Source organism: Ornithodoros turicata, chromosome 4, assembly GCF_037126465.1.
Source record: "Ornithodoros turicata isolate Travis chromosome 4, ASM3712646v1, whole genome shotgun sequence".
NCBI classification, from domain to species: Eukaryota; Metazoa; Arthropoda; class Arachnida; order Ixodida; family Argasidae; genus Ornithodoros; species Ornithodoros turicata.
This window is the reverse complement of record NC_088204.1, coordinates 4,507,066-4,532,785: the sequence shown is the minus strand read 5'-3', so window position 1 is coordinate 4,532,785 and position 25,720 is coordinate 4,507,066. Positions and strand designations below refer to the sequence as shown.

General features: G+C 45.8%; 1 protein-coding gene across 5 annotated transcripts; it reads right to left on the bottom strand.

The window, feature by feature from the left end:
- Positions 1 to 1,278: 1,278 nt before the first annotated feature.
- Positions 1,279 to 25,403, bottom strand: LOC135390762 (epidermal growth factor receptor kinase substrate 8-like). 5 transcript variants are annotated; one of them, XM_064620633.1, is made up of 20 exons: positions 25,013 to 25,403; positions 19,227 to 19,299; positions 19,015 to 19,115; positions 18,851 to 18,937; positions 17,746 to 17,873; positions 17,409 to 17,579; positions 17,276 to 17,331; positions 16,634 to 16,919; positions 16,405 to 16,531; positions 16,038 to 16,126; positions 14,964 to 15,320; positions 13,658 to 13,821; positions 13,315 to 13,528; positions 12,385 to 12,525; positions 11,967 to 12,099; positions 7,696 to 7,767; positions 7,391 to 7,429; positions 5,612 to 5,864; positions 5,403 to 5,538; positions 1,279 to 4,043 (listed from the first exon to the last, which is right to left on the bottom strand). In XM_064620633.1, exons 2-20 carry the CDS (start codon positions 19,286 to 19,288, stop codon positions 3,867 to 3,869), a joined length of 2,793 nt encoding a protein of 930 aa, XP_064476703.1. In that variant the 5' UTR covers positions 19,289 to 19,299; positions 25,013 to 25,403; the 3' UTR covers positions 1,279 to 3,866. The 5 variants fall into 5 exon arrangements, with proteins under 5 accessions (XP_064476703.1, XP_064476706.1, XP_064476705.1 ...); XM_064620636.1 differs by having other exon boundaries at positions 16,634 to 16,916; XM_064620635.1 differs by lacking the exon at positions 25,013 to 25,403 and adding an exon at positions 24,736 to 24,798.
- Between the last annotated feature and the right edge of the window lie 317 nt (positions 25,404 to 25,720).

The window sequence follows — 25,720 nt, the reverse complement described above, 5'->3', positions numbered from 1 at the left end:
GCGCTCGGAATCGGGTCTCGGCCGCATCGATGACCGTTCGATATCTTACCGAGTATATTGGGTCAGCAGCACGCCTGAATAGCTTCTAAAAGAGCGTGAAGGCTCATCGAGCTCAAGTGTGGAGCACCGCACACTTGTCATGTCTGGCCCACTTTCACGGGTCATTCTATCCAGAGCACACGAGATTGACACACAAATGGTAAACCCAATGTCACAGACCCAGAGGCACAAACACTAGAACCGTAAGACGCGTCTCGTCCGGCTCGGACAGATCGCTTCGTTTTCTTTCATTGCTGCTTCTGATTTTGATTTTTTTTTTTTTTTACAAATTATCTTCCGCTGTGCTTGCAGCCGATCAGACCCTCCTCATCCTCTGAATAATTATATTCATAATTCAATAATTCATAATTCAAAATATGTCATGGGAAGGCCAGTTCCCACATACGGCGGTTCGCTTTATAGCGCTAGAAAATAGCGCTCGAAACCTAGCGCTGTTTTTCCGTTTGCCGTTCTCACATACAACCGAGCACATAGCGCTATCCTGCTGGGGTCACGGGATATCTCTTTGCGACGTGATGCACCGGTGCTGCCGTGATTGCTTACTGTCGGCGTCGGGTATCCTCAGCATCAAAGGGGATGACACTTTCGATGCTGTGATCGCGATACCAGACTATAGTAACCAAACACCCATGCATAGGCAGATGAAACTCGTGGCCATTTTCACGTCGTCGTCGTCGTCGTCGCATTCCCGTCTTGCTGCTTCGAGTGATCGGAAGCAAAAGCAAACCCCAGCTTCCACGACGTCACGGCTGAAGGAAGCTCACGATTGGTTAACGCAGACTCACCGCTCAATATAGCGCTAGAAAAGTTGACCGGGGCTCTACTTCGACAAGAGTGGTTTTATAGCGGTTCGCAGCAATGCGAGGAGAAAAATATAGCATAGCACTATGTAGTGAAGCGCTATATGTGGGAACTGGGCTTAAGTGTTTTTATTACTATTATTATTATTATTATTATGCGAAAACAACACGTGCGCACTTAAGATATGCACACCAAACTGATGGCCTTATGCGGTATATTACTCCAGCCGCCACTCCAGAGCAAAGCTGACAGCACCTTCTCCCTAGATCACCCCACTCCACTCCCAACACACAGGGTGTTCCAACTAATTGTATTGCGTTGTATTTTCAATAAAACAAGTTCTCCTTGTAATTGAAACGTACTTCGTTCCGATATCGGAAAGTGTCACGTTAGATGTGCAAAATCACTCATTACACATTTATGTCGTTTTCAGTATAGTTTTTAATATTGCTAATGGACGGTATCGTCCCCACCTCGCTCTATGCTGGTCGTGATTGGTCCCGAAATGAGTTCAGCACTCCTGCTGCAAGCAGTCCATATTGTTCATTGTGTACGTATACTAGGCGTTTTTTTTTTGTTTTTATCCCTTACATAATTTTTATAATAAAACTACAAGAGCAACCTACGGATGCGGCTTTGACAGCGGGCATCCTACCAGAAAGCGCATGTAACGACTAAATGCTTAAAAATCATCAATTAATTTATTAATTACACGTTTTTTGGAAAATGCCAGATAGAAGATATGGAGCCAGTCATCCTTTAAGTCCGCCCTCTTTTTTAAAGGGACTATGAAACGATTTTTTTCTTCGTTTCGTTCGAAAGAAGACATTTTTCTGAGCCTAGAACCGAAATTTTACTTTCGTCGCGCGAGCGGATTTCTCGGGAGCGAATTTAAACGGAGCGGCGAAGGGAGGACAGCTGGCGCCGCGCCGTGACGAGCTGCCGAGCGGAGACACAACGGGTAACTTGACGCGGCCACGGCCGGCTCAGCAACACGTCATCGTGACGTGTTGCCGAGCCGAGGAATCCCGCCAGGAGCATGCGCCGTAGGATCCCGCGTATGCGTTCATCGGGAGTGGAAATCTCCATGACAGCAGCTTTCGCGCGATCGGCAGATTTCGGCAGTGGCGGTTGCCACAGCGCGAGCTCGCGGCATTACTTGCCATTGTGCAACACCGGTGACGTAACGGGGAACCGAAGAGCGGTCCGTACAGTTACACCATCGGCAGGGAAATATGCGCGGGAGAGGATGAACGCGGAAGAGACATTTCCAGCGCGCGCTCCTCACAGAGTGGAGCGATTTCGTCCGGAAAAATTTGTGTCATATTAGTTTCTCTGCGGGAAGAACAGTTTCCATCGAAGAAAAGTATGGGGGTTCGGGAAATTTCATAGTCCCTTTAAGCATCCTGAAAGCAGTACGTTTTTGGGACAAATCCCGAAACTTTGGTATGAAAATGAAAAACTACGCACTTCTCGAGCACAAGGGTGCGATCGCGTCGGACGACCACGTGTTTCGTAGCGATGGAGCTGATTGGCATAGGCGCTGATCTGATAGCCAGATAGACCGCTCTCCGGCCGACATAAGCCGAAGCGATCATCATTTCTGCGCTCAAGATGTGCGTGGTTTCGGTTTCAACCGAAGTTCGGCAATTTATGTCCCAAAAACGTGCTCGTTTCGGGATGTTTAAGAAAGAGGATGGATTCAAATAATGATCGCCTCCAATTCTGCTGTCTCGAATTTTCGCGAGAACCTCTAATTTCAAAGTTAATTAACTTTAGATCATTAGTCGTCCAGTATAGCTACATGCTACCCGCCTGCCAAAATGGCATCAGCGCTGCTCTCATAATTTTTATTAAAAAATCTGTAACGAATAAAAAACACTCAATATGTGCATATTGTTCTTGTACTGGAACCAAAACAGACACTTTCAGACTACAGCCTGCTTTCTGAGAACACCGGGATGGTGTAAGTACAACATCACGGGCCATACATATGTTTCTTTTCTTCTGTATAATAGTACTATTCAAACTATACAAAAACTTTTCTTTTCTAGTAACGCAGCATTCATTGTTCACGGGCCACTGGGCCTAACATCACAAGAGGCAGTGCGTACAGTGTAAAACACGAGGTAAACGTACTATAACTAATAAAAACGTAACAAATAAAAATACTTTCGCGATAGCTGCACGCAAAACACACACATGTAATCAACAGCGTAACATTCTTGCTAATTCCACTTTGTCTAATTACATTTTCTACGTGAAAGAGTCTTCATGAATTCTAATTCGTTACACAAAAGAATATATACTCTTAACCCTGTAACAGTTAACCCTGTAGATGTCAACGCATGAACGCTCATAAAAAAGAAAACGTTTCATGTGTTGCAGTGGCACTTTCAAAACACCGTGGATACGAAGACGCGTGCCACTACGTTGTCTACAGGCAACACTCTCTCGTAGTTACAATATCTGAAAAGAAAGATTACATTTTGCTGCCCGCAAAGCTTCACGTCAGAATCACAAACAACACTCTATGCTTGCAATTCTGCTTCTCAGCCTTCTTTTTTTTTTGTGTGTGTGTCATTTCATTCCACGTTCTAGAATGTACTGGAACAGTAAGCAGAACAAATCACAGGGTGTTACTACTACAGTTCCCTAGAGCGCAGGAAACTTGCAGACGCTGCTGCTGGAGGGCATCACTGCTGCATGCCCAGAAACCGGGAAATGTGCCTTTTAATGCGATTTTTTTTAAAAAATTGTGCCATCTGCAAGGAACAGCGCAGGATAAAGGGCTAAGTAAAGTTAACTCGACGCAACATATGTGCCAGCGGCCAAGAAAAAGGTCGGCTCACTAACTACAACACTCTGTAGGGCTAAGGCTAGATCAATTCCTCGTGCTTAGTAGTTTTTCTTTGCCCTTTTTCGGCCGTTCTACTTGGGAATTGGCAAGGTGACGCTAAAGAAGTTAGTGGGCTGCACAGGCAGAGTCTGGAGACACGTCAGTCTCATTCTGAAGCAACGCTGTCCCTCTGACCGGACGTGGCACGCTTCACGAGCACCGTCGGACGGGACGATTTCGAAGTGTCTTCGACCTTGATGACGGGAATGTCCCTGTCAGATTCCACGTAGCTCCTCCTGGCCTGAAGGATTTCGCTCAGCTGACTCTGGTGCGGAGGCTTGTACTGTCACAAATTATCATTAGAGATAAAATGGCTAACATGGATAACAAGATGACAGATAAAATGGCATGTCAGTGCTACTGGGATAATAATCAGGGCTACTGGGATAATAATCTAACTGGGATACATGTCTACTACTGGGATAAAGGGTGACGCGATGAGCGTGTCGCGGGGACAATCATTTTGTGCCTCACGATGAAAATTACGATGTTTATGATCTGGCAAACCGTTTACATGACCAATCCAATCCAATCCAATACATGACCAACTCAATCCAACATGACCTCTGTGCGACTGCGCCAGTGATCCTACTGCACTGGGTCACCTGACATGCTCATATCCAGAATGAAGGGCTCACAAGAAGATGTCGGCACTCGTGACTGTCGCACACTCATGCTCACTCACTTCATGCTCTTCGTTTTGCTCCCTCATCCCCATTTACTCATGCCCAGCTCATTCACCACATTGAGTATGAGTGAGTTTTGCCAAGGTATGTTCACAAGGTGCTAACCATACTGAATGCATCAAGCAGCAGAAAATATGGGAATGAAATTTAAAGGTCTCTCCCCACTTGTGGCACCATCAACAGCACCAGCACTAGCTCAGCCAGTCCCGAAGCTGCCCCGACTTTGTGTTCAGTTTCTTCCGCGTGCTCCCCACGAGAGACGTCTTTTGCTGCGTAAATTTAAAATTAACGTAAATTTGCTGCATAGAGTGTGAGCGGCTGAGAGCACAGTCTCGTTGCTCCGTGCCTTCAAAATGACGGGTGCACATACGTGCATCACCGCTTAGGAAAGAGTTTCCCCATATTCTCGACCAAGGAGCTACAAGGTGGTGAGTTCTAACCACGACCTAGTAGACTATAACGACCATGTCATAGGCACCCCTTCCCAGCACCACATTTTTGGCAGGTAGCGGTGGCGCTACTCATCGTGCCAGTTATTGCTTCCTCAACTTCTACAATACTTTGTACTTCAGCTTACCTTAGTATTTCTGTACAAACGGTGGATATTCTGGCGGAAGATGATTCATTCTGAGGTTGATCGCCGTCATCATTCTAGCGTTTTCATAGGAGCTATTGCTGTCGTCTGCTACAGTACTCGTATGTCCGCTTCTGCGCGTTCAGAATTCAAATTTCCGTTCCGTTGTCCAATCGTGACGCAGATCTCGCGTGCCGACGAGTGATGAGTAGCGCCCCCTGGCGGATCGTGCGGACGGGGCTCCTCATAGGGGTTGCCGATTATGACACGGTCGTTATAATCTAGTAGGTCGTGGCTCTAACAAGGCTCTCCCAGGCCTGGTGCGTTCGACGGTGCCATCAGTGTGGAACGGACCTGAAGATCCGAGAAGAAGGAGGCTCACATTGCAAAGGTTTTTCTGGACGGTCAGGTGACTCATCAACCTCGCGACGTCCGTTACTGGCAAGACGCTCTCCAGGCGCTCCTTCGTCAGGGCAAACATGTGCGCTCCGCTAAGGTCTTCGCAGAGGGATTTTACGCTGAAAAATGAACACGAAACTAGACGCTCAAAAAGCGGGTTCCCCTCTCTCTCTCGGACGACCAATCACGCACCGGTCGCCAAAATCCTTGCTCGTGAGCCACGCCTGAACCTCGGCCGGCGTCGACTCCGGCGTGATGTACGTGGACTGGATGGCGGAGGCCCTCACCTTGCCCCATTTCTTGTCCGCTTTGGGCCCCAAGCTGACGCGGAGTTTGAGCTCTTCCTCAAACGAGTGACCCTTAGGTTCTTTGGGAGGACGATGAGTCGTCGTGGGTTTGGGCTCCGGAGGTTTTACTACTGGTTCGGGGGCTCTTATCGGTGGCTCTGTAATGCGCATTGCACGAGCACTCGCTTATGTGGAGTTGAACCGAATTTCTGCACGCGACTATTCGCTGCGAGATCGACCTATAGGGGGCGCAACTGTCACCCTTCTAGTGTGGATAACACGTAGGGCCTGACTTTTTCGGGTTTTATTTTTGGCCAAATTCGGGGGGTAAATATCGGGTGATATTCTTCGTTCGAAAATTCGGGTGTATTCGGGTTAAATCCCGTTACGGCATATTCTGTCGTCAGGAATTCGGGTGTATTCGGGTGATTTTTTTTTTGTTTAATAAAAATTTGTCTTAACATGGAACTAATGTTTAGCGATGTTATCAAACTTTATTTTAATGCACGCTTATGAGTGTGTCACGCGACCCGGATGTTTTCGGGTAGATTCGGGTTAAACCCGAATCTTACAGATTTCGTTCGGGGGGTAAATATCGGGCGGATACGGGTTTTAACCCTAAAAAGTCAGGCCCTAATAACACGTGGGCCGATGTTTGGAATTGATAATTCTTTTCCGTAATTCTAGTATACTATATTCACCGGAAGATCGCTGGTTCGATACTGTCCGGTTCTCCAATGCTCCGCCTACTGCGGTAAACGCTGAATAAACGTGTAAAAGCAGACGACGCGTCCACACAATGGTAGTTCATCGTTTCTCCGCAGCGCGCCGACACTGCTCGATCTCGGAGCGAATATGCATACGACTACAACAGGCTGCGCGACTACTGTGTGACTATATAGACTGTGTGACTACTTCCTGTACTAACATACGGGGTCTTTCCTTTTTTTTTTTTATTCGACACAGATTTTTTTTATAAAAAAGAAGCGCTGATGCAATCTTGGCAGGCGGGTTGTGCGGCAAAGCGGCCATCCTGCGGGACAGTATGCAACTACTGGACGACTAATCAGCTAGAACTCATTGTTTAACTTATTAATTAGATGTTTTATGGGGAATGGGGAGATAGCACAATCGGAGCCAATCATTATTCGAATCCGTCGTCATTATTAAGCGCCGCAAAAAGTGAACGTACCTTGAGATATAAATTGCCAAATTTCGCTATGCAAATGAGTCGAAACCAGAACTATAACTTTTCTGTAGCTCTCACAGTTTTTTTTATACAAAAAATGTGTGTCGAATAAAAAAAAACACCCAGTATGTTAAAGTTATAGGGTGTGTGTGTGTGCCATTTTAGAGATAAAACAAGCTGCACTTTCGTGCCACGCGAGCTGTATTAGCAGAAGTAAAGTTTAGAAACCTCTAACGTGGTCCTCACTTGACTGTTCTAAGATGACACCTTCACTATCGAAGTTTTGCGCTTTGGAATTTTTTAGATAGGTCCAATCTCTATTCAAATGCTAGCAAGAAATATTAATCGGGTTTTTTTATGGGCGAAAGATATTGACAAGGTGCTCTGTTGCATGATCCTGTGCTGCATTCTGGCCGTTGTGTGGCGACTTACAGGACACAGTTTGCAAAGCGATTACACAGTTAGAAACTTGTAGGGAAAAGAAAACCGGCTCACCAGGAGGTGGAGGAGGAGGAGGTGCTGGGGGTGGAGGATCTTAGTGTGAGAAGGAAAAACAGGTTAGAGAATTGCACAAAGACAACGTACACGCTGCAACATGTCATCGTTCCACGACTCCTTACCAGCTAGAGCTACAGATTCGCTAGAACTCATTCAACTCAATCACAAAACGTTCTTTCTGGCCGTCATGGTTTCAGATCTTTACAAAAAGATCCCGTCAAACATTCACTGTTCTCGTACTAATAGGCAATGATCCAATCGAGTAACATGCGCAAAGATACACGCTTAAGATACAACCTTACCATACTGCTGGCGTTCACGGGAATCTGATGAGTTTTCATGTTGCCGACATTCGCGCGACTCGGGCGGTGTATCTAAGGACGAAGAAAGAAAGAAAGAACATTAGGTTATATTCGGGTTACGAAGAGACGCATAAATAATGTGCTGCACAAGCTACAACATACAGGGCAAGAAACACATGCACAAACACACAGAGTTAAAGCACATGCAGGCTGCAACAAACAGGCAAGCGTACAAAGGCATTTCAGTTCGCACTGCACCAGCTTTTCGGGAATACGTCAAGTCACCAACTGTTAGCAGGAATGTGTTAAACAGGGAAGCTATCAGCAAGCAGGTTCATCTCTCAAGGCAAGGGTGTTAGTTCACATCCGTTCTCCAGGCTTAGATGTAATTTTCTTACCATCGCCAGTCTCGGATGCAGTGGCCTGGAAGCTTGTGGCGCTACGGTATAGTACAGTTCAATACACAATGCTGGCAGCACAGGCTACACCTCAAAAGCCAGACACAAAGAAATTATACTGTAAAATCCTTTCAATGGGCGTAACGTGTGTACACCGCGTAGTATACAGTATTTAAAGTGTCAAAGTTATAGTGGGTCGAAGGAAGTTCCATTAGAGGTAGCCACAGTACTTTTCGCTCTGAATTCTGGGAAGGAATTTAAGGAATTTCTTATGCAAATAGCATAATGTGAAGAATCGACAAAAAAAAAATGACCATATCTGTAAGCATATAAGTAAGTAACAAAATAAGTAATAATAATAATAATAATAATGTAAGTTATAAAAGACAGAAACCAGAATGAGTTATCTACAATGATGAGACCAATGTAACACTTTTTAAGCCTCTGCTTTAAGGTCTTGTAACATTTAATCACATTACCTCTACCGTCCGGAAATCTAAAGAGGGATGGAAAACACACAGTGCTTAAACGGGTTGTGAAACAATTATCCCACTTTTGGAAGAACCATTTTGATGATGCAAGGATTTGTCTTCCAAATGCACAGTGTACATAAACATTGTATACTGAAAACATGTGAGGTCCCAGAGATGGTCTCTCAACCACTTCAGCTTGAGGCTTCATGTTACTCAAGGTAACCAAGATTCCATCAATTCCAGACCAAGCAATAGCTGTTACTGTTAAAGACTTTATTTCAGACTTCATCCGCTTCTACATGAATATAAATGCAGGAATCGCCCTGAACAACAGTCAGTACCTGTTACATCTCGTGACAGTATCTGCAGGAGGCAGATCAGTAATATATATATAAGAATATATATATTACAGTGTATTATACAATGTGTAACAACGTTAGAAGAGGTAGGACAGTGTGTAACGGCGATTGCAGCTCCCAGTCCTCTAGCGTGTGTGTACCATTCGCGGTTAATCAGGAGACCAGTTAGATACTCTTTTGTACACATAAAATGTATGTATATCAATAAAATGGCATTGCTTCCGTTTTCCTCAACAGGGGTCCCGCAAAAAATGGTTCGTTCTTTACGAAACTGTTTCACACGACCTCCTCCTGTCCTCCTCCTCACAGGACAGTCTCCTCCTGTACATTGCATAACCAACCTCGATAGAGCTAGAATCTTGTTATACAGCGGACAAAAAGATTCTAAGCTGTACATGAGCATATCGTAGTACTCTTTAAGTACTCATGGAAGTACAGGTCAGAGGACACAGAAACAAAGACAGCATAAGTTTCCCAAGTAGCACAACATCTTGGCCCCATATTGGCAATACCGGCCCAATATTGGGCCAAGATGTTGTGCTACTTGGGTTGGTATAGCTTCAGCTACTACGCTAAAATTACTCACAAGTTATTTTAATGAACCTGGAACCAGATCCAGTAATAATGTTTTCCGTCGTACATTGCATATCCCATCAACTTGAATACCAGCCAGCATCCGCCGGATGTCCGGTTAACATCCGACGTAACGTAACGTATATGTGCAAAGTTCGACAGTGACCAGACGTAGAAAAATTATCTATCGGGTCATGATTTGTGGGATAACAGCTCAACTTATACTCGACCTTGTGTGAGCTTGTAAAACTGCCGACAGTGCAGACTTTGTAGCTCGCTGTCACTTGCAAAAAAAAGTTGTATTGATGATGCGCATTAACAAAGGTGGTGTTTTACCTAATCTCAAAAGTAAGGGTAATGCTTGGAGTACGTAATATTTTTCCGTTACCTCATCCTGTTGGGAGGCATACAGCCTACAATGCACCCAACTTCCATGTCTAAGGCACATCCTTTGTATCATCCCTATCATTTCCTCGAGCTGTGTACCTATCAGCCAAACGCAATGTTCGAAAAGGACAAAAGTCACAAACGTTGCAGCCTGTGAGCCTAAATGCATTAACAGCTGCCAAGTGTGATGGTAGACTCTAAGATACGAGTGAATGTTTCCCTTTCCACGAAGAGATATGTTTTTCGTGTACGAAAAAACATAAAAAAACATAGCAAACAATAACATGTTCATGTGTATAAATCTCTGGTTACCCCGCAGACATTTAAACTGCGGTCAAAACAGCGCGGAATGTTTGATCTCACATGTGAGGGTGGCAACGCTTGTCCATCCCGTCGTAAAGCATTCGGTTTTGAAACGAATTTTTACGTTTCGCTGGGGCAGTAAACGTATATCTAACGTGCAAGCAACGTTGGACGGTGCGTCGTCGAACTACAGCCCCCCAAGAAAAATGACGGACGAGCTGCAGTTACAACGGTAACAACAAGTACTGCAGCTGCACAGGAGATACTTTTGGCCTCTAAATATACACACACTCCTCCGCCAAAAAAAAAAATCCATTGTGTGTCATACAGGACTCTGTCTCATAATGAGTGTTCTATGTACAAGGAAAAATGCTCATAAGCACTGCTTATCATAGTTTGGCAAAATGTAGTACTCCACCTGTTGAGAAGTACTGAGCCTACAACAAGACACAACCACAAGATCAACGAGAAAGACACGTTTGATGAGACGCTTCTAGCGCGTAGTGCAACAACACTGGGCTATTCCAAAGGAAAAAATGCGTGCTTCCGTGAAACAACACACCCGGGACGGAAAACGGATGGAGTCAGTGCAAGGAAATACACCTTTAGTGGCCACTACTAAATGCCATAACTAGGAAGCTAGGACAAGACAGGCTGCTACGGAAACAACATACTTCAGGGACGACACAAAGAAATTTTCGAGCGTAGTTAATGAAGCATCTTTTACACACAAAAAACAGTATTGCAGTAGGAGAAAGTGGCTCGTATGGTACAGCGGTCGAGAGCCCCAAAAAGTTGCTATGTTCTGGCACTAGAGCTGTCACACAACCAGACTCGTAGCTTGCCTGCACCAAAGTGGCCGGCATTAAAGGTAGCCCAATTTCGCCCAAGTGGCCACTGTGTACGTGTCGTGGAAACGCTACGAGAGCCTTATGGGTAAAGTGTGGGCCCAGAGCATCTTCAGCACATCGCGTATCACATCATCGTTATATGCTTAGCACCGTCACATTTCACGTCATCTGTGCAAATTGCCACAATTTCGGGCACATTACGCGCGACTTTCAATTATAAATTTCGCTTGCATGTTCCATGCCGCGTATCGCACGAGTAAATATTTTTGCAAATTTTTTGCAAAATCATGTTTTCATCTCGTATGGCAGATATCTGGATATTTCGTAAGATTGTGCAAGTTTTAGTAAACCCTGCGACACCTTTTTTCTAGCGCTACCTAACAAGCAGGCGTACGGCAACAATGTACCCACCACCCTTCCCCACCCTCACCCCAGTGGTGAATCCAAGGGGGGGTCGATCGCTCCCAGGCCCCTTAGACGCCCGAAAATGCTGGGTTACACACATTAGTTTTCCCCCTCTCCCATCTCCAGCTGCACATCTGGACAAAGACACCCCCCCCCCCCCCCCCCAATCCTCCTGATTACAGAAATAACTTGTCTCGTACTGGTGCTTCTGGCAACACACCTAATGCGTCACAAAAATTTCATAATCAAATCGAAACGTTCCTCGTCGTGACACTTGACCTGATAAGAACGCTACGGGCTGTGGCCACAAATATGGACTCGCACACAAAAAGAAAAAAACAAAAACAAAAACTGAGCACACTAGCTGCAACAAACAGTGAGCATACAGAAACAGAGCGGAACTTCTCCACCTAAATGCACCGAGAGGAAACAACGCGCCAGGACTCTCGACCTGGGCGAAACATCGGTAGAACACCGCGGCTGGGCCTCCGCCGGCGGGCTTCTAAAAATAGCGGAATTCACCTTTCTTTCCCTGACGCTCGCGGCGGACCCACTCTGCTGGCGCCGGTGGCTGGCGCGGCCCCCTGGGACCGCCCCCGAAGGTCGACGGGGTCATCACGTCGCCAGAGGTGTCGTGTCCCGTCGGTGATTCGCTCTGCCGTGGGAAAATTGAGAGGTGACTGTTTTTTGTCGTTCAAAGCCACAGAAAATGGAATATTGATCAGCTCAGTTTGATCCGTCTACAGTGAACCCTCGTTATAATGACCGTGGTCGTTCCGGAAAATTTTGGTCATAATGTGGAATTGTCATATTAACGGGGGGGATTTGCAGAGGTTTCACTAAATTGTTCCCCAGGAGTATGGTCATAACGCGCGCATGTCAGATTATCGGGGGTCACATTAACGAGGGTTCACTGTAATTAACCAATTAATTAACGTACGGGGCTGTAATGATCCCTGGTGCTGCCCTGGTCGTAGCTGCTGCTGTCGTCCTGGACTGGGGTGACTATGGTGTGCGGCACGTGACCGACTTGTCCGCGGATGTTGCGAGTCTTCCACCATTTGCGACTGTCGTCCAAAATCTGAAACAGATATGTGGGTGTTGCGCAATGTTACGTCTCACCTTACCCCCGACATTACCTCTTTTGTTCTCAGAAGAAGCTTTGGGTCGGGAGCGTTACCGATATTTCAAACGGAGACCTGTTCTTCCAGTAGAACGGCCTCTGTTTGAAACATCCGCAATCGCTTCTGTCAACATTTACCCAAATCGCCGGATTTTCCACTTTTCGACACTTAGCTTTGCTTAGTTGTTTTCATCTAGTTCTTCGTTCCATCTCACTAGTTTGGAATGCCATGTCATGCATTGTTTTTTTTTAAGCAACATATAAAATGACCTCACATGAAGTAGACTAACGCAATCAGTAAAAAAAATTGCTGCTTCTATGGGCATTTAAATGCTGTAGTCTTTCAGGGCCGTATTCTGACCATGTCCTGACTAATTTTCATGCTATTTTAACTTCTTCCTTCTCCTCTCTCTACAGCTGTTATGGACGGACCTACACAGCTGCCAACATTGGTGGTCCCTATGAAGCGACTGTCTCAATAATACTGATATTATTAATAATTATTATTATTATTATTATTTGCGACTTTTATGATGATGATGAGCAGGATGATGATGCGGACTGGATTATAATAGTATTTCTTAACCTGTGCTGGAATGTCAGCACTTCACATCACATAATGTAATGTCACCCAAAGAGGATGACACAACTAAACAACTTGAGCCATACAGCCACCAAACCAATGAACACAACAAGCAACTGGCAAGCAGTTCAACCGCGGATAACTACGTTAGTGCAATGCCATACCTCAAGGTACTCCCCACGCATCACAGTCAGTTCCTTGTCGTTGTTCGCTGTCCGCGGGTACACAACCTGGACCACTTTGGTGCCCTGGGCACGCAGCTCCTGTGCCCAGGCACGCTGCTCGCGCATGCGCGGGTCGCCCTGCTCCATGGAGTCCGTGCTCAGGTCCGAGCGAGTCTCCCGCACGTCCTGCTCCGACGGAGTACGTGTGCCGGGTCTGAACAGAACATGTCCACGACGTGTAAAGGAAACGTGAGACGGCACAAGGACGGCATAAGGACGGCATAAGGACGGTACAAGGTCGGTACAAGGATGGTACAAGGACGGTACAAGGACGGTAAAGCACCTTTCCATGTGGTCACGAGGAGAGAAGCTTCTGTCGTAGGGCGAGACCTGGAGAGAGCTCGGACGATCGCTCATGTAATCGCTGCCTCCAAAACGGCTGTCGGCTTCGTGATGGCCTCCGGAGCTACGATGATGCTGATACTCGGGGGCTTCGCGGACTTCCATCTAGTGCGAGGACAGCGGAAGGAGATCGCTTAAAGCTGGAAACACTGACGTTTGTAGAACTCCCAATACATCAGATTCAAATTCAGTATTTTCATCAATTGTGCGCTGCACTCAAAGCATGGGATATTCTCTATTTTCAGATATCCATTTGTTTCCTGGTAATTACCGTAATTTCACGCGTATTAGCCGCGGCTTATGCGTGATTTTTTTTTCTCATGGGCGCTCTGCGGCTTATCCACCGGTGCGGCTTATCTGATGACTATTTTTTCCTGGTATTTTCCCCGTACGCCGGTTTTAACGAAAGGGCTGACAGTGTCTCTGGAACAGCACTGCCCTGCCGATGCACGAACAGTGCGTAACAGGGACGGGTCCACATTCGAGTAGACTGATCTTCCTGGTGCATTCCCCCAAGTAGCTTTAACGAAAGTGGTGACAGTGATTCACGTCTTCTGGAAGACCACTGACCCATCAATCCATGAAAAACTCCCAACAAGGGCACAATCCGATCTTGGTAGAACTCTAGAGCTGACCTCCTTTGCTGTACACTGTGCCGACCCTGTAGTATGGACCACAAGGTTTATGGCCTTCTCTATGGTCTCCTTTGTCTCACAAATCAGTCGTCTCGTATTGCCCGCGGCTTATCTGCGAGTGCGGCTTATCTGCCAGAAAATTTTCAAAACGTTCCTAAAAACGCGTCCTGTGGCTTATCTGCGGTGCGGCTTATACAAGTGAAATTACGGTATATGCGTATTTGCCAACCGGTTTTTGACAGCTGGTCAACGTGATGGGTTGGAGATTTATGCCATGTGAAGAATTAATGGCTTTTCACATCTTTTACACAACCATGCCTGGTGACTGGCGCATGACTGGTGACAATTTTTCAACCACGACATCAGAATTTTGACGAGTCATTCTGCAGCACAAACTTCTACATAAAGTAACAAGAAAAGAAAAGTTCCGCATTATTCCCAGGTAAGGATGCTGCTCTTGTTTTTCTAACATTCTCCATTGCATTAAGTGTAGAGGATGCTGTACATTATTATAGCTCATCACAGCTACCATTCAACATCCGCCAGATTTCTCATGATACATGCTCAAAAATATGGAGATGCTCAGTCTCCTTCATCACGCAGGACACCCACCTCTTGGGATCTCCTGGCACGGTGCACCACAGGTTCCATTCCCTCTTCGGGTCCAAAGTCCGGCGCCCACCCATCCGAGAAGATTGGTCTGAACTGTTCCTCTTCGAAGCCCTTGGTGTGTTCCCTGGGCGTCGTCCAGGCATTGCCGAGACTTCTCCACAGCTCGTTTTCTTTCGAGGTGCAGCAATTGGTGAGGAGCTCGACAGCGTCCCGCGTGAGCAACGGATTGACCACCCGCGACGCGAGCGCCCCCTGGCGGCAGTCGCGTGCGGCGTCCACAATCACCGCGAGCGGAGTGAAGAGGAAGTGAACCAGCTCCGGGGAATTGGGTTCGTGGATGTGGTTCTTCAGCTTGGCCTGCGCGACAGGAACGATAACCGGTTGGACGGAGCACAACGGGTTAACTTCATTGCAAAGATGCCAAAGCAGATTATGGGCCTGACTTTTTCCTGTTATGTTTTCCAGCAAAATCGGGGTAAATATCGGGTTATGTTTCGCTTCAATAATTCGGGAGTAATCGGGTTGAACTGAACCTGATTCAACCTAATTCTGGTTGAATCGGGTTGGACCAGGCGTAAATCTTTGGTTTAGTCGGCATAATACACATGACACACCAGTAGGCACAGCGCACCAATTATTAGTCTATGCATTTAAGAGGCAGCAGGGTCTCCGTTTTGAAAGTTTGTATTAGCATATTTATGCAGTTACAACACAGTTTCCAAAGTTGTGTGTTAGTCGTGATGACTTCGGATTCCCCCGGTCCGGCAGTTTTCGGGGAAATACCGGGTCAAACCCCGTTTTTTTCCCCTCGATTTGAATCGGGAGGTAAATATCGGGCATAATTGGGTATAAACCTGAAAACTCGGGCCCTAGTTATAAATAGTCTCACGTTTTAGGATTAAACCCATTAAAATCCATTTCGTTCTTTTTTTACCAGCCTCATTTGGAAAAAAACAGAGCGCAAAGACACGAGGGTCTAGTTATACAGAAATAAATGTTGCAGTTTGAGATCGAACAACAGAGCAGCCCGCCATATGCGAGGCTTGGTTTAGCAAAAAGGGTGTCTCCGCTTACCAGCAAGTTGAAAGAAAGTTTGAACTTCTGAAGGATATCCACGAACTCCCGTTCAGGTGGAGGTTTGGCTCGCATGCTGAGCATGCCGTCTGCAACGACACAGGAGTAACTTCAACGCATGCACGCATGTTCTAACCACAGTCAAACTCTTTTACAACGAAACTCAGGGGAGAACAAAAAAAAGTTGCAATAAAGGTATTTTCGTTAAAAAGGATGTCCATTATTGGACCTATAGGGCTCCAGCGGGACCGCAAAAAAATTTGCTGTAGTGGTATTTTCGTTAAAAAGGTGTTCGCTATAAAGGAGTTTGACTGCACATGTAGAACTATTTTCCAACGGTATGATACCGGGTATCGCAACTCCGTACCTCCCAGGTCTTTCTTCTTGTTCTTCCGCGACTTTCTGCGTCGTTCTAACTCCCGGTACGCAGCTGCCGCGTGCTGCAGCCTCGCAATGAATCGTTCGATGTCATCGAAACAGTGGTTGAGGATAGCCTGGTATCGACAAGAACAGAGCAAGAAAAGTATTGTAAGCAACACCTCGAGAACGCACGTACGCAGAACTGCGGAGGTCCAAAACCAGTTTCTGTCACTCACCACATCCCGCTCGTATTTTTCGCTGCTCGTGGAGCTCGTCTCATCGTTGGAGTCTCTCAAGTAAGTTGCGTTCCCGCTCGAAGCACGTACGGCTTCCACCTTCTCGTGCGACTGTCGCCCTCCGGGCGGAGGAGGGGTTACGGCGTCCGGTCCAGGGGGTGACGCGGACACAGCATTGAAGATGCTCACTTGCTCTCGAACGTTGATGCCGTTCACCGGGGGCTCCGGGGGCGCGACACTGGGGGGTGGGGGAATGGAATGTGGGGAAGCTCCTTGGCTGCTCCTGCTTTGAAAGGTTGTACAGGATTTTGAGCACAAAACACTGAGGTTTATGTTCGACTCTATGGCTGAACTGTACTTGAATGGGAACAAAACTCACTTAGTATACATGCTAAGGGTAACAGTGTTTGTGAAAGCGACGCAATATTCCCCACGACAAAACATGAAACGCAATCATGTTCCACGTCACAACACCGGTTAGGCGTTGCCACTGAATGACCTCACCAAACAATGTTGCATCACATCCTTTCTACCACTCCCAACAGAAAAATTGTGTTACCGTCAATTACGATTATCAATCTCAATTGTTACGGAAAAGTGTACAATGAAGCAACAAGTGCAAGAGAGAAATGGCTCACATACCCAGACTTCCACTTTCCAACCATGAAAGCCTTTATGTCGTCCACCACTTCCTGGGCCTGAGAACGAGGGTAAAGTTTAGCATCCTTTTATGCAACGAAGGACAGGGGTGAAATCTAGAGAGAGAGAGACTCACAGACACGCGCACACACTGAAAGATGTGCATTTCTTCGTGGCTCCCCTGGTGAGGAGCGGCGTCATCTCTCACGACAAACACCAAGATGTTGTTGTACAGTTCACGCGGATCGTCGGATGTGAACGCCGTCGGCTCGCTGATGAGGCTCATGGGGAAACGCTCTACAATGTCCTGCGGAGGCAAAAATGGGAATGGAAATGTTACAGGAAACGGTTATAGGAGCTGGTCACGCTAACGAAAACAGAAGAAGAAAACAGAATACATTCCTTAATGGCCTGTGATTAACGCTTGTTTCTTGAAAGCTATTTAAAGTTGGCAACATTGACTAGACCCTCACCCCATTCTCACAATCGATGATGATGACCCACTTGCGGTCAAGCCTCATCTTCATCTTCTGCGTCCAAATGCCCTTGGACTTTTCCATCTGGAAGAGTTTTCGCAGCCCATCTTTTGGGGTTTCCAAGGCTGTAAGATAAATTATTTTGTAGATAAGCTTCTTCTTTTCCTATTTTTTTTTCATTGTGTTCAAGACATTAAGACCCGAATTTAAGACTAATAATTCATAAAATATTTTGTTAACACTGAACTAATGCAAAATGTTTGTCAATGTACCTGTACCAATGCCACCTAAATAAAGCCTGACAGCGTAAAGGATGCGAGATAGTCACTGAGAGCCCACCTATCACGAGCGTGCTTTCGGCGGCCGTAGCTAAGGAGAGAAGCCGCCATCAGCTACACGAACGGCTACTAGTAGCCACGGAAAGTAGCCACTGAAACTTGCCACTGGCAGCCACGGAAAGACTGGGTTTGAAACTCTCTGCAGCCATTGGCTGAAGCAGACGACATCGTGACTCTGTATGTCTACATAGCGAAGGAGTGGGAGAAGGGATTGAGCAGGTTTTCTGTAAGGCCCCTAGCCTTCTGCGGTGGAAAATTAACAGTTCCGCGAAGCAAAATTTACAAATCCGCGGGATTCTGCGTGCAAGAGAAAACGGTCAGAAAAATTTACAGACTCATCCCGCTCACTTTTCCAGCCTTTCGTAACTTTTTCAGTACGCAAAGAAAACGAAGCTCAACTCCGACAATTTCTCTCCGGGCATTCCTCCCGTTAAAATTTTTTTTACGTCTCGGCACGTTCCACCGTGGAAGTGCCAGCAGTATCATTCGTGTCAGGCATTGCAGTCGTGCCTGACCAGGTTTAACTCGCGAAAAAACGTCGGCGATCGATCGAAATCCTTACGTAATTCTGCGATATATACAACATTACGCAAAAAACGTACCATTCTGAGGGAAACAGCAGGTTCTGTGAGACATGGCGAACTCCGCAAAATTTTGCGAAAACCTAGGGGCTCTAGCTTTCTGTGTCTAGGTGGCATTGCCTGAACTGCCTCAAATCCTTTCCAATTTATCAGCCCCGATTTTAGATAAGAAGAGAGACCCACCATACTGATGGCCGACAGAGAAAGTGGCCAGGTGCTCGAGAAAATAGGTGGGACCGACTTCTTCACCAAAGTCATTGTGGTGGTGCTCTGCAAAAGGAACCCACCAATCTTTTAACCGGTCGCACGGAAAGCGTGGGCTTCCAAGCAAAATCGGCTCCACCAACCGGAATTGTAACCGTTGGAGTACGGTGACCGTGAGCCCCTCATGTCTGCTTCTCGCCGACTCGGGGAAGATCCGTTGCGCACAGAATACGGGTCAAAGTCGCTGAAAAACAATGAGACGATAGTAGACAATACACAGATAAGAGCCCGTTATGCACTGCAGAAACGATGAGCACAAAGTCATCATCATCATCATCACAAAAATAATGCGCACCTGTTCATCGAGTGCCTGTCGTCCCAGCTGTCTAACTTCATCACCCCTGGCATGGCTGCCATTCATCTAGCATCTGGAGGAATATGATCGCGTTAGAAACGCTGCTTTTCCTTGACAATTACAACGTCATGTCTGTATTACAACAGCAAACTTTGTTACCATTTCATTTCTTTTCTTATTTGATATACAAAGTGTTCAAAATTAAGCTTTCACGAGCGCTATACAAACACACCGATGACAGGAAACCGGACGATAACTTTACACTACTTGTGTAAGAAACAGGTGCTGCTAATTATGTAGCACCTGTTTCTTACTCAAGGAACAGACAAAATAGCACCAGCTTTCTTTTGTTCACCGATTTATAAAGTGCTAGTGAAAGCTTAATTTTTAACGCCCTGTATGATTCCGACTACGTCACCCTTGCAGACCTGCCTAAAGCCCAAAGACGTGAAGCTGGTCGCGGCGTAAGAAACAGTGCAACACACTCCACTTTTCACAAGCGCACAATCAAGTACCGTCCTCTACAAACAGTAGAACAAATCTATGAGATATATCGCACGGTGTGGACGAGAGCATAAAAGTGACTAAAGCTGCAGTATTATCTGATTTATCTGATATTTCAATCAGTGAGTTGACTCAATCAGGTATGTTCTTGTCGGACCAGTGAGTCTGTAGCTAAATCTGAAATAATGCTTGCTGCGATGAGGTTTGTAGTTTTGACAGGCAGTAGAGTAAATAATGTTACTGATTTGTTACGTTACTTGCGTGTGACACACATGAATTATGCGACACGCTATAAGGCGTGACAAGCAGTCGGATTTAGGGGAGTTTCTGCCTTCTCCCTTTTACGTTTCCAAGGCAGGCATCCAGCAAGGATTTGCACGATAAATCTGAAACTGGATATTGCAGCGAAAGAAGATGGATAAACGCGAGACACGTGTAGAGAGTGTTCTGCGCAATAAAGACTTTTAGAATAAAGATTTTTAGAAAAATTGGTTTCATCGGAATTTCATTGAGAGCAGAAATTTGAATTCATCATTCAGTTTTAATTCGCCTCACCTTGACTGCCTCACAGGAGAAACAAATCACACTGCCTAAAACTCGCAGAACTGAAATCGACGGGACTTCTATCCCTACAACACTTATATAAATAACACTGTAAACCTCCGTGTAAGCTCTCTGGCCCATGCTTTCAGGCCAAATCTAAGTGTTATTTCTTTATTTAACATACTGTCGTAATAGGAGAGGAAATAAGCACACAAACAGTGCAGTACATTTACAGTACCTAACACCGTTACAAAGCATTCGCAAATTCTGCACCAGTGCAACATTCAACCGGAACAGGGGGTAACGAATTCTACTTATTGATAGTTTCAGGAAAAAGTTTATATTTAAAATAGTTTAAGACAATGTTTAAGAACTTATTATACCACTGGTTAGGGGTATTACTGCGCATCACAAGGCACAGGTCGGACTCTTTCTTAGCCTTAGCTTTCTTAGGAATTTCTTGCTTTAAAGCCAACACAACGCCAGCGTACTCTCGTGCACAACGACGGTTCTTTTATCTCACACAGCACAAACAATCAGTTAAAAATCACATTAGACAACATTTAATACACCCTTTCCCAGAAAGATGGCCCCAGAATTTCAGAAAGATGGACTCAAACAGTCTTCCCCTCCACCTGGCCTTACACTCCCTCAAACATTTGATGACACCCCCCCCCCCCCCACCCTTTCTTTCCTGCACACACCCTACAACGGGGGCCCTTATTATTTCAGCCGTAGACGCGTGTCTGCACTGCTACCTCAACCTGTCACAACGTAACTGCAGTAATGCCCCTCCCCTCTCCCAATTTTTTGCAACACCGCCCACGCTTGCGGTTCTCGATAAACGACTGGCCCCCGAATCCAAGCAGCAATCTTCCCGACCGCCCGACCAGACACTTCCTCATCTGCAGAGTACTTCACGGAGCACAAGAAAACAAAGCCCATCCTACGAGCTGCCACGAATAAAAGTAAAGGAGGAAGATAGTGTGGCAAACTCAAGAGAGACGGAGCCCCCCTGAGGGAAGATGAAAGCTGCTCCCCCACACGAAGATGCGCGACACACTTTTTCCTCCCACTTCAATATGTGGGTTAGGCAGTCATGTCGCTGCCGTTCAAAGAAAGCCCCCACACGCTTGTGCTCGAGAAAAAAAAAACACCCCGGGCTATGGCACATAAACGAAACCAGACTTGTCCAAGAGCAACCATGGTTCAACGAACTGCCCCTTAAATGCTACACGAGGGTTCCCTCGAACACACCCAGGAGTGAAGCGCAAATACGTTCGTCAAAGGCGATGTCGAGTCGACTCCCAGTTTGCCGGTCGCGTTCGAAAGGAAGGACTCGTCTGCGTGATGTAGCGTGAAATCTGGTTGAACAAGCGGGACGAACTGTACGGATGGGATTTGTGTGTGTTTCGTAGATGTGATGGACGAGGCTGCAGTGACGCAACCTGTTGCAAGATTCTGCGGAATGCATTATGAATGAAAGGTGGTTGTAGGCGGATGCATATATCCGGAAGCGAAATATACGAGAAGAAAACTGACGGGAGAACCTTTCGCAGTCGGCAATATGCTGTGAAAAGCATTGCGTTGCCAGGTATCCTACAACGTACCGCCGAATTTACGTGTTCAAAGTTCATACGCTAATACTGCATACTGCTAAGTCACCAGGTTGCACATCCTTTTACAAATCCATCATAAATTAACGATAATCTGGACAATGTTGCACCTACGATGCAGAACAAGCGTCGATGCAATGCTGCAGCTTCTCCAGCTTTTTCTACTGCCAAATGCTGGCATTGCAACGGTTTCTATTCCAAAAATGGTTGTGTCCCCTGTGGTAGAGTTCCATCAGCTACGCAATACTTGCATCAAAGTGAATACAGTCTTAGGAGCATCAATATTTTGAGTACCGCGCCCACTCATATTGAATCATAATATCTCGAACGTGAATTTACGCACACTACCTTGCTCTGGTAAAAGCTCACGCGAAACAAGGATTGCTATTTGAAAAGTGGAATGTTCAAGGGAAGCTAGACTGAAGAAAAAGCCTCAGCTACCAAAATTTTGAACAAATACTGTTTCTCTACTGGGCTGCTAGTGATGTTATTATATTACATCAAGTACTATCCCTTTACCATGACTTCAACATCTACCAAGCAAGCTAAAGAGGGGGGGGAAGACCCAGCAACAGTAATGCCATCACTTACCTCACAGTGTTTATTACATCTGATCGGCACTGATTTTCTTTGTAACTATCTTAGATAGTCAGCTACATCACATCCTACACACATTCGAATGACACCCAGTTGGAATCCAGAAAGCTGGACCATAAAGTAATGTGGTGGCAGAATATAGAAGCTGGGGATGATAAGGCTTTATTGTTTGATAGCTCAGTAAGCTTTGCTAGGCTCCCAAGCTACATGGCACTGCCTGTACTGATAACGTAGTGAGGTGTCTATGTGATAACGTGTTTGACAGTACAATACAATCAAGACCTTGAATCCTGCAGAATTTCAGGATTCAAGTGACATTAGCAAAGGAAATGTGGTGTTACATGTCCTGCCAGTCCCAACACATGCCGCATATAATGTGTGTACTCAGAAGCATGACTACTGTCTTAGAAAGTTATGTGTGCGTAAATAATATTGTAAGCAAAGTTCAGCGACCAGAAGTAGAACACTCTTTGCTGAAAACACATTGCTGGTGACCGACTTCAGGCTTTTGCTTTAATTTAGCTCTAATGGATCGCTGGAGTTTCCATTCTTCTACATACTGAGCAGCCGTACATAAACAATTTAATGTTCCTGGCTTCCTAGAGCAGAATTCTTTGTTATACACGTATTACTGGGCTTCAAACTCATGCCTGACAACTTTTAGCATGTACCTATACAGGGTGTTTGCTCTAATGTGTCCAGAAATTTTATTTAAAGCGAGTGATTAAAGAGAAACGAGCGCTACTTTTCAGCTACGCGACTAAGAAACAGGTGCTACTAGTGAAGCAGCACCTGTTTCTTACTCAAGTAGCAGAAAAGTACCACTTGCTTTTCTTTGATCGCTCGCTTTAAATATAATTTCGGGACACGTTAGAGCAAACACCCTGTAGATTTACAGAATAGGAGACGCCCTTCATAAATCCAACGTGGAGGAGAAATCGGCTGCTATTTATATAGGGGTGACTTCGGGTTAACGGCAAAAAGGAATCTTTTGCTCCACCACCTAGAAAATGCAAAAAAAAAGTGTCCCAGTTTTGCAACCTGTAGTGTTGCATGGTAAAAGTACAACCTGTCCTGAACGTACAGGTTGCACATTGCTGCGGGGAATACTGATGGCTCCAGTGCCTTGTTAGTTTCTTGCAGCAAACGTTAGCACCTACTAATTTGGAGAAAAACTGGTTCTAAGCCATTCTGTTAAGAGATCGAACCAGGTTTGCCCTAAGCGACCCCATACACATGTTTCGAATAACATAACTCTTGACTGACTCCATATTATAAATTTTAAAAAACATTTTCTGCAATTTTTTAACTCGTACTTGTGCATTACGGCGACATATGTCTTGCTTCTCACAAGTGCACACAACGGAACAGCTTGTCTCTTGTATTGCAAACTGTTAGGATGGAACACCTTCCTATTATCAGTGCTCTCGGTTGCCCCGCAGATAAATAGACGGACCCGAGATTTATGACGGGTAACAGGCGGCAACGCCGGCGAAAATCCCAAGCGGTGAGACAAGCGCGAGAGGGGTTGGGAGGTGCATTGTGGGATGGGCCACATTGTTCTACGAGAAGCGACAACATTTAGCAATCATGCATAACAAATGAGCTGTCATATTTACGGAGGCAATGTCTTCCTGTCCTATATATGTATACGCGCACAATATGCTTCTCAACTGGGACATACAGGAAGCATGACAATACATTTACGTCTTTCTAAGAAGTTACGAGAAAAGTAACGCTATATCCAACGTTCTTTACGCCAGCGAGTAATTTTAGAAGTAACAAAAACGGTGGTAATGGTTGCGTTAGTGGCCGCGACAATCATATCGATTACGCGCGAACTAATTTGGTTGCATTTTCTTTTTCGATCGCTTCTTCACTTCTGATTGCACTAAACCACTAAACTGTCACTTTGTGCAGAACAAAGTTGTGCCGACAGTGTTAAAGTTAATACACCTACACGACAGCAAATATGGAGCGCGACACGACAGAGAATGCTGAAAAACGTCAACGTGTACTTACATGACGGAAAACAGACCAAAATATAGCTGGATATAGATGAGATAAGTCGAATACGGGACAACAACCTCTAAATTAGAAACGCGAACGCGTCTTCAACAACCCCCTCCAGGCTGACCATAGGGAAGGTCTTGCAGCGAGAGCAGTGGCATTGCCGGAGTCCGTCATAAAACTCCGAATATCACGCTGTCAAAATGTCAGAGAGCACCGCTAAAGCCGACACAGCTTACCATATGCAACAGCCCCCCAGGCACGAACGTTAACGCACGCCCAATATTCAGTGTGTAGGCACAAATACGTGGCTGATCTCATTAATGCACTTTCACCTGTATACGCACTAGCAGATGCGCAGTATCACCGTTAGCTCCTCCCGGAACGTTGCAGACGATACTTTTTTTATGCTTTCTTCAGCTAAGAGTGAAAGCGAAACAAATAAGCCAAACCCAACACAACATCAAAGCTTGGTATCGCCCACTCTGGCATAACGTGACGACCACGGCGACCTACCTGTAGATTGCGAATTCCTTTCACGCCTCAAATTCCAACGCTTGATGCTACCGTGGCACATTCACCATATCCTGGATTGAAAACGTATTGCACCGATGAAACAGTCAACGAAACACTTGGTTTGAGGTTTGCTTGTGGAAGACACGGCGAAAGGTAAATATTCGACGTCACAGGGAAAACTTCTGGCCCTGGGAAACGGTCGCTTCTCACATAGCCCCCTCGAGGACTGGCGGCACCTGTTCTCTCCCCGAAGCAGACGGCACGACGGTTGTCAGGTGAAGCTTGGTCGATAACCAACAGAAATTGTCACTCAAATACTTTCAATTAAACGCCGACTACATGCACGGAACCACTCGTAAACATCGGCATGCAGGTACAGGTAAAAAGAAACAACAAAACAAAATGGACTAAAAGCGGAAGTTACGCCATCGAAAGACTGTTGTTGCCAGGCGGTCGGTCGCCTTCCCACCAAACTGAGCGGTTTGCCGCCCAGCGAGCCAGCTACCAGACGGCTTCTTTCCTTTCGCGTTCGTGACCTCCTTGTGAGAGATCGCATACAAGTAAAGTAGTATAATTAACATGCAGAAGTTATTCATTTCTCGCGTATTTGCATACCTTGAGACTGGAAGCGTGAGTATGGTATGATGAAGGGAATGGATTGTAATGGTTTGGGCGAAAACAAATCATGTAACGATGAAAGGATGATTT

What these genes read in the sequence shown, in the direction of transcription:
- LOC135390762 (XM_064620633.1), bottom strand. Translation starts at nt 19,288, where the DNA reads ATGGCAGCCATGCCAGGGGTGATGAAGTTAGACAGCTGGGACGACAGG. An exon ending in CCTCGTGACCACATGGAAAG is followed by an intron (nt 13,529 to 13,657) that starts GTGCTTTACCGT and finishes TGTTCTGTTCAG; the next exon opens with ACCCGGCACACGTACTCCGT. An exon ending in TCCAGAAAAACCTTTGCAAT is followed by an intron (nt 4,044 to 5,402) that starts GTGAGCCTCCTT and finishes AATTTGTGACAG; the next exon opens with TACAAGCCTCCGCACCAGAG.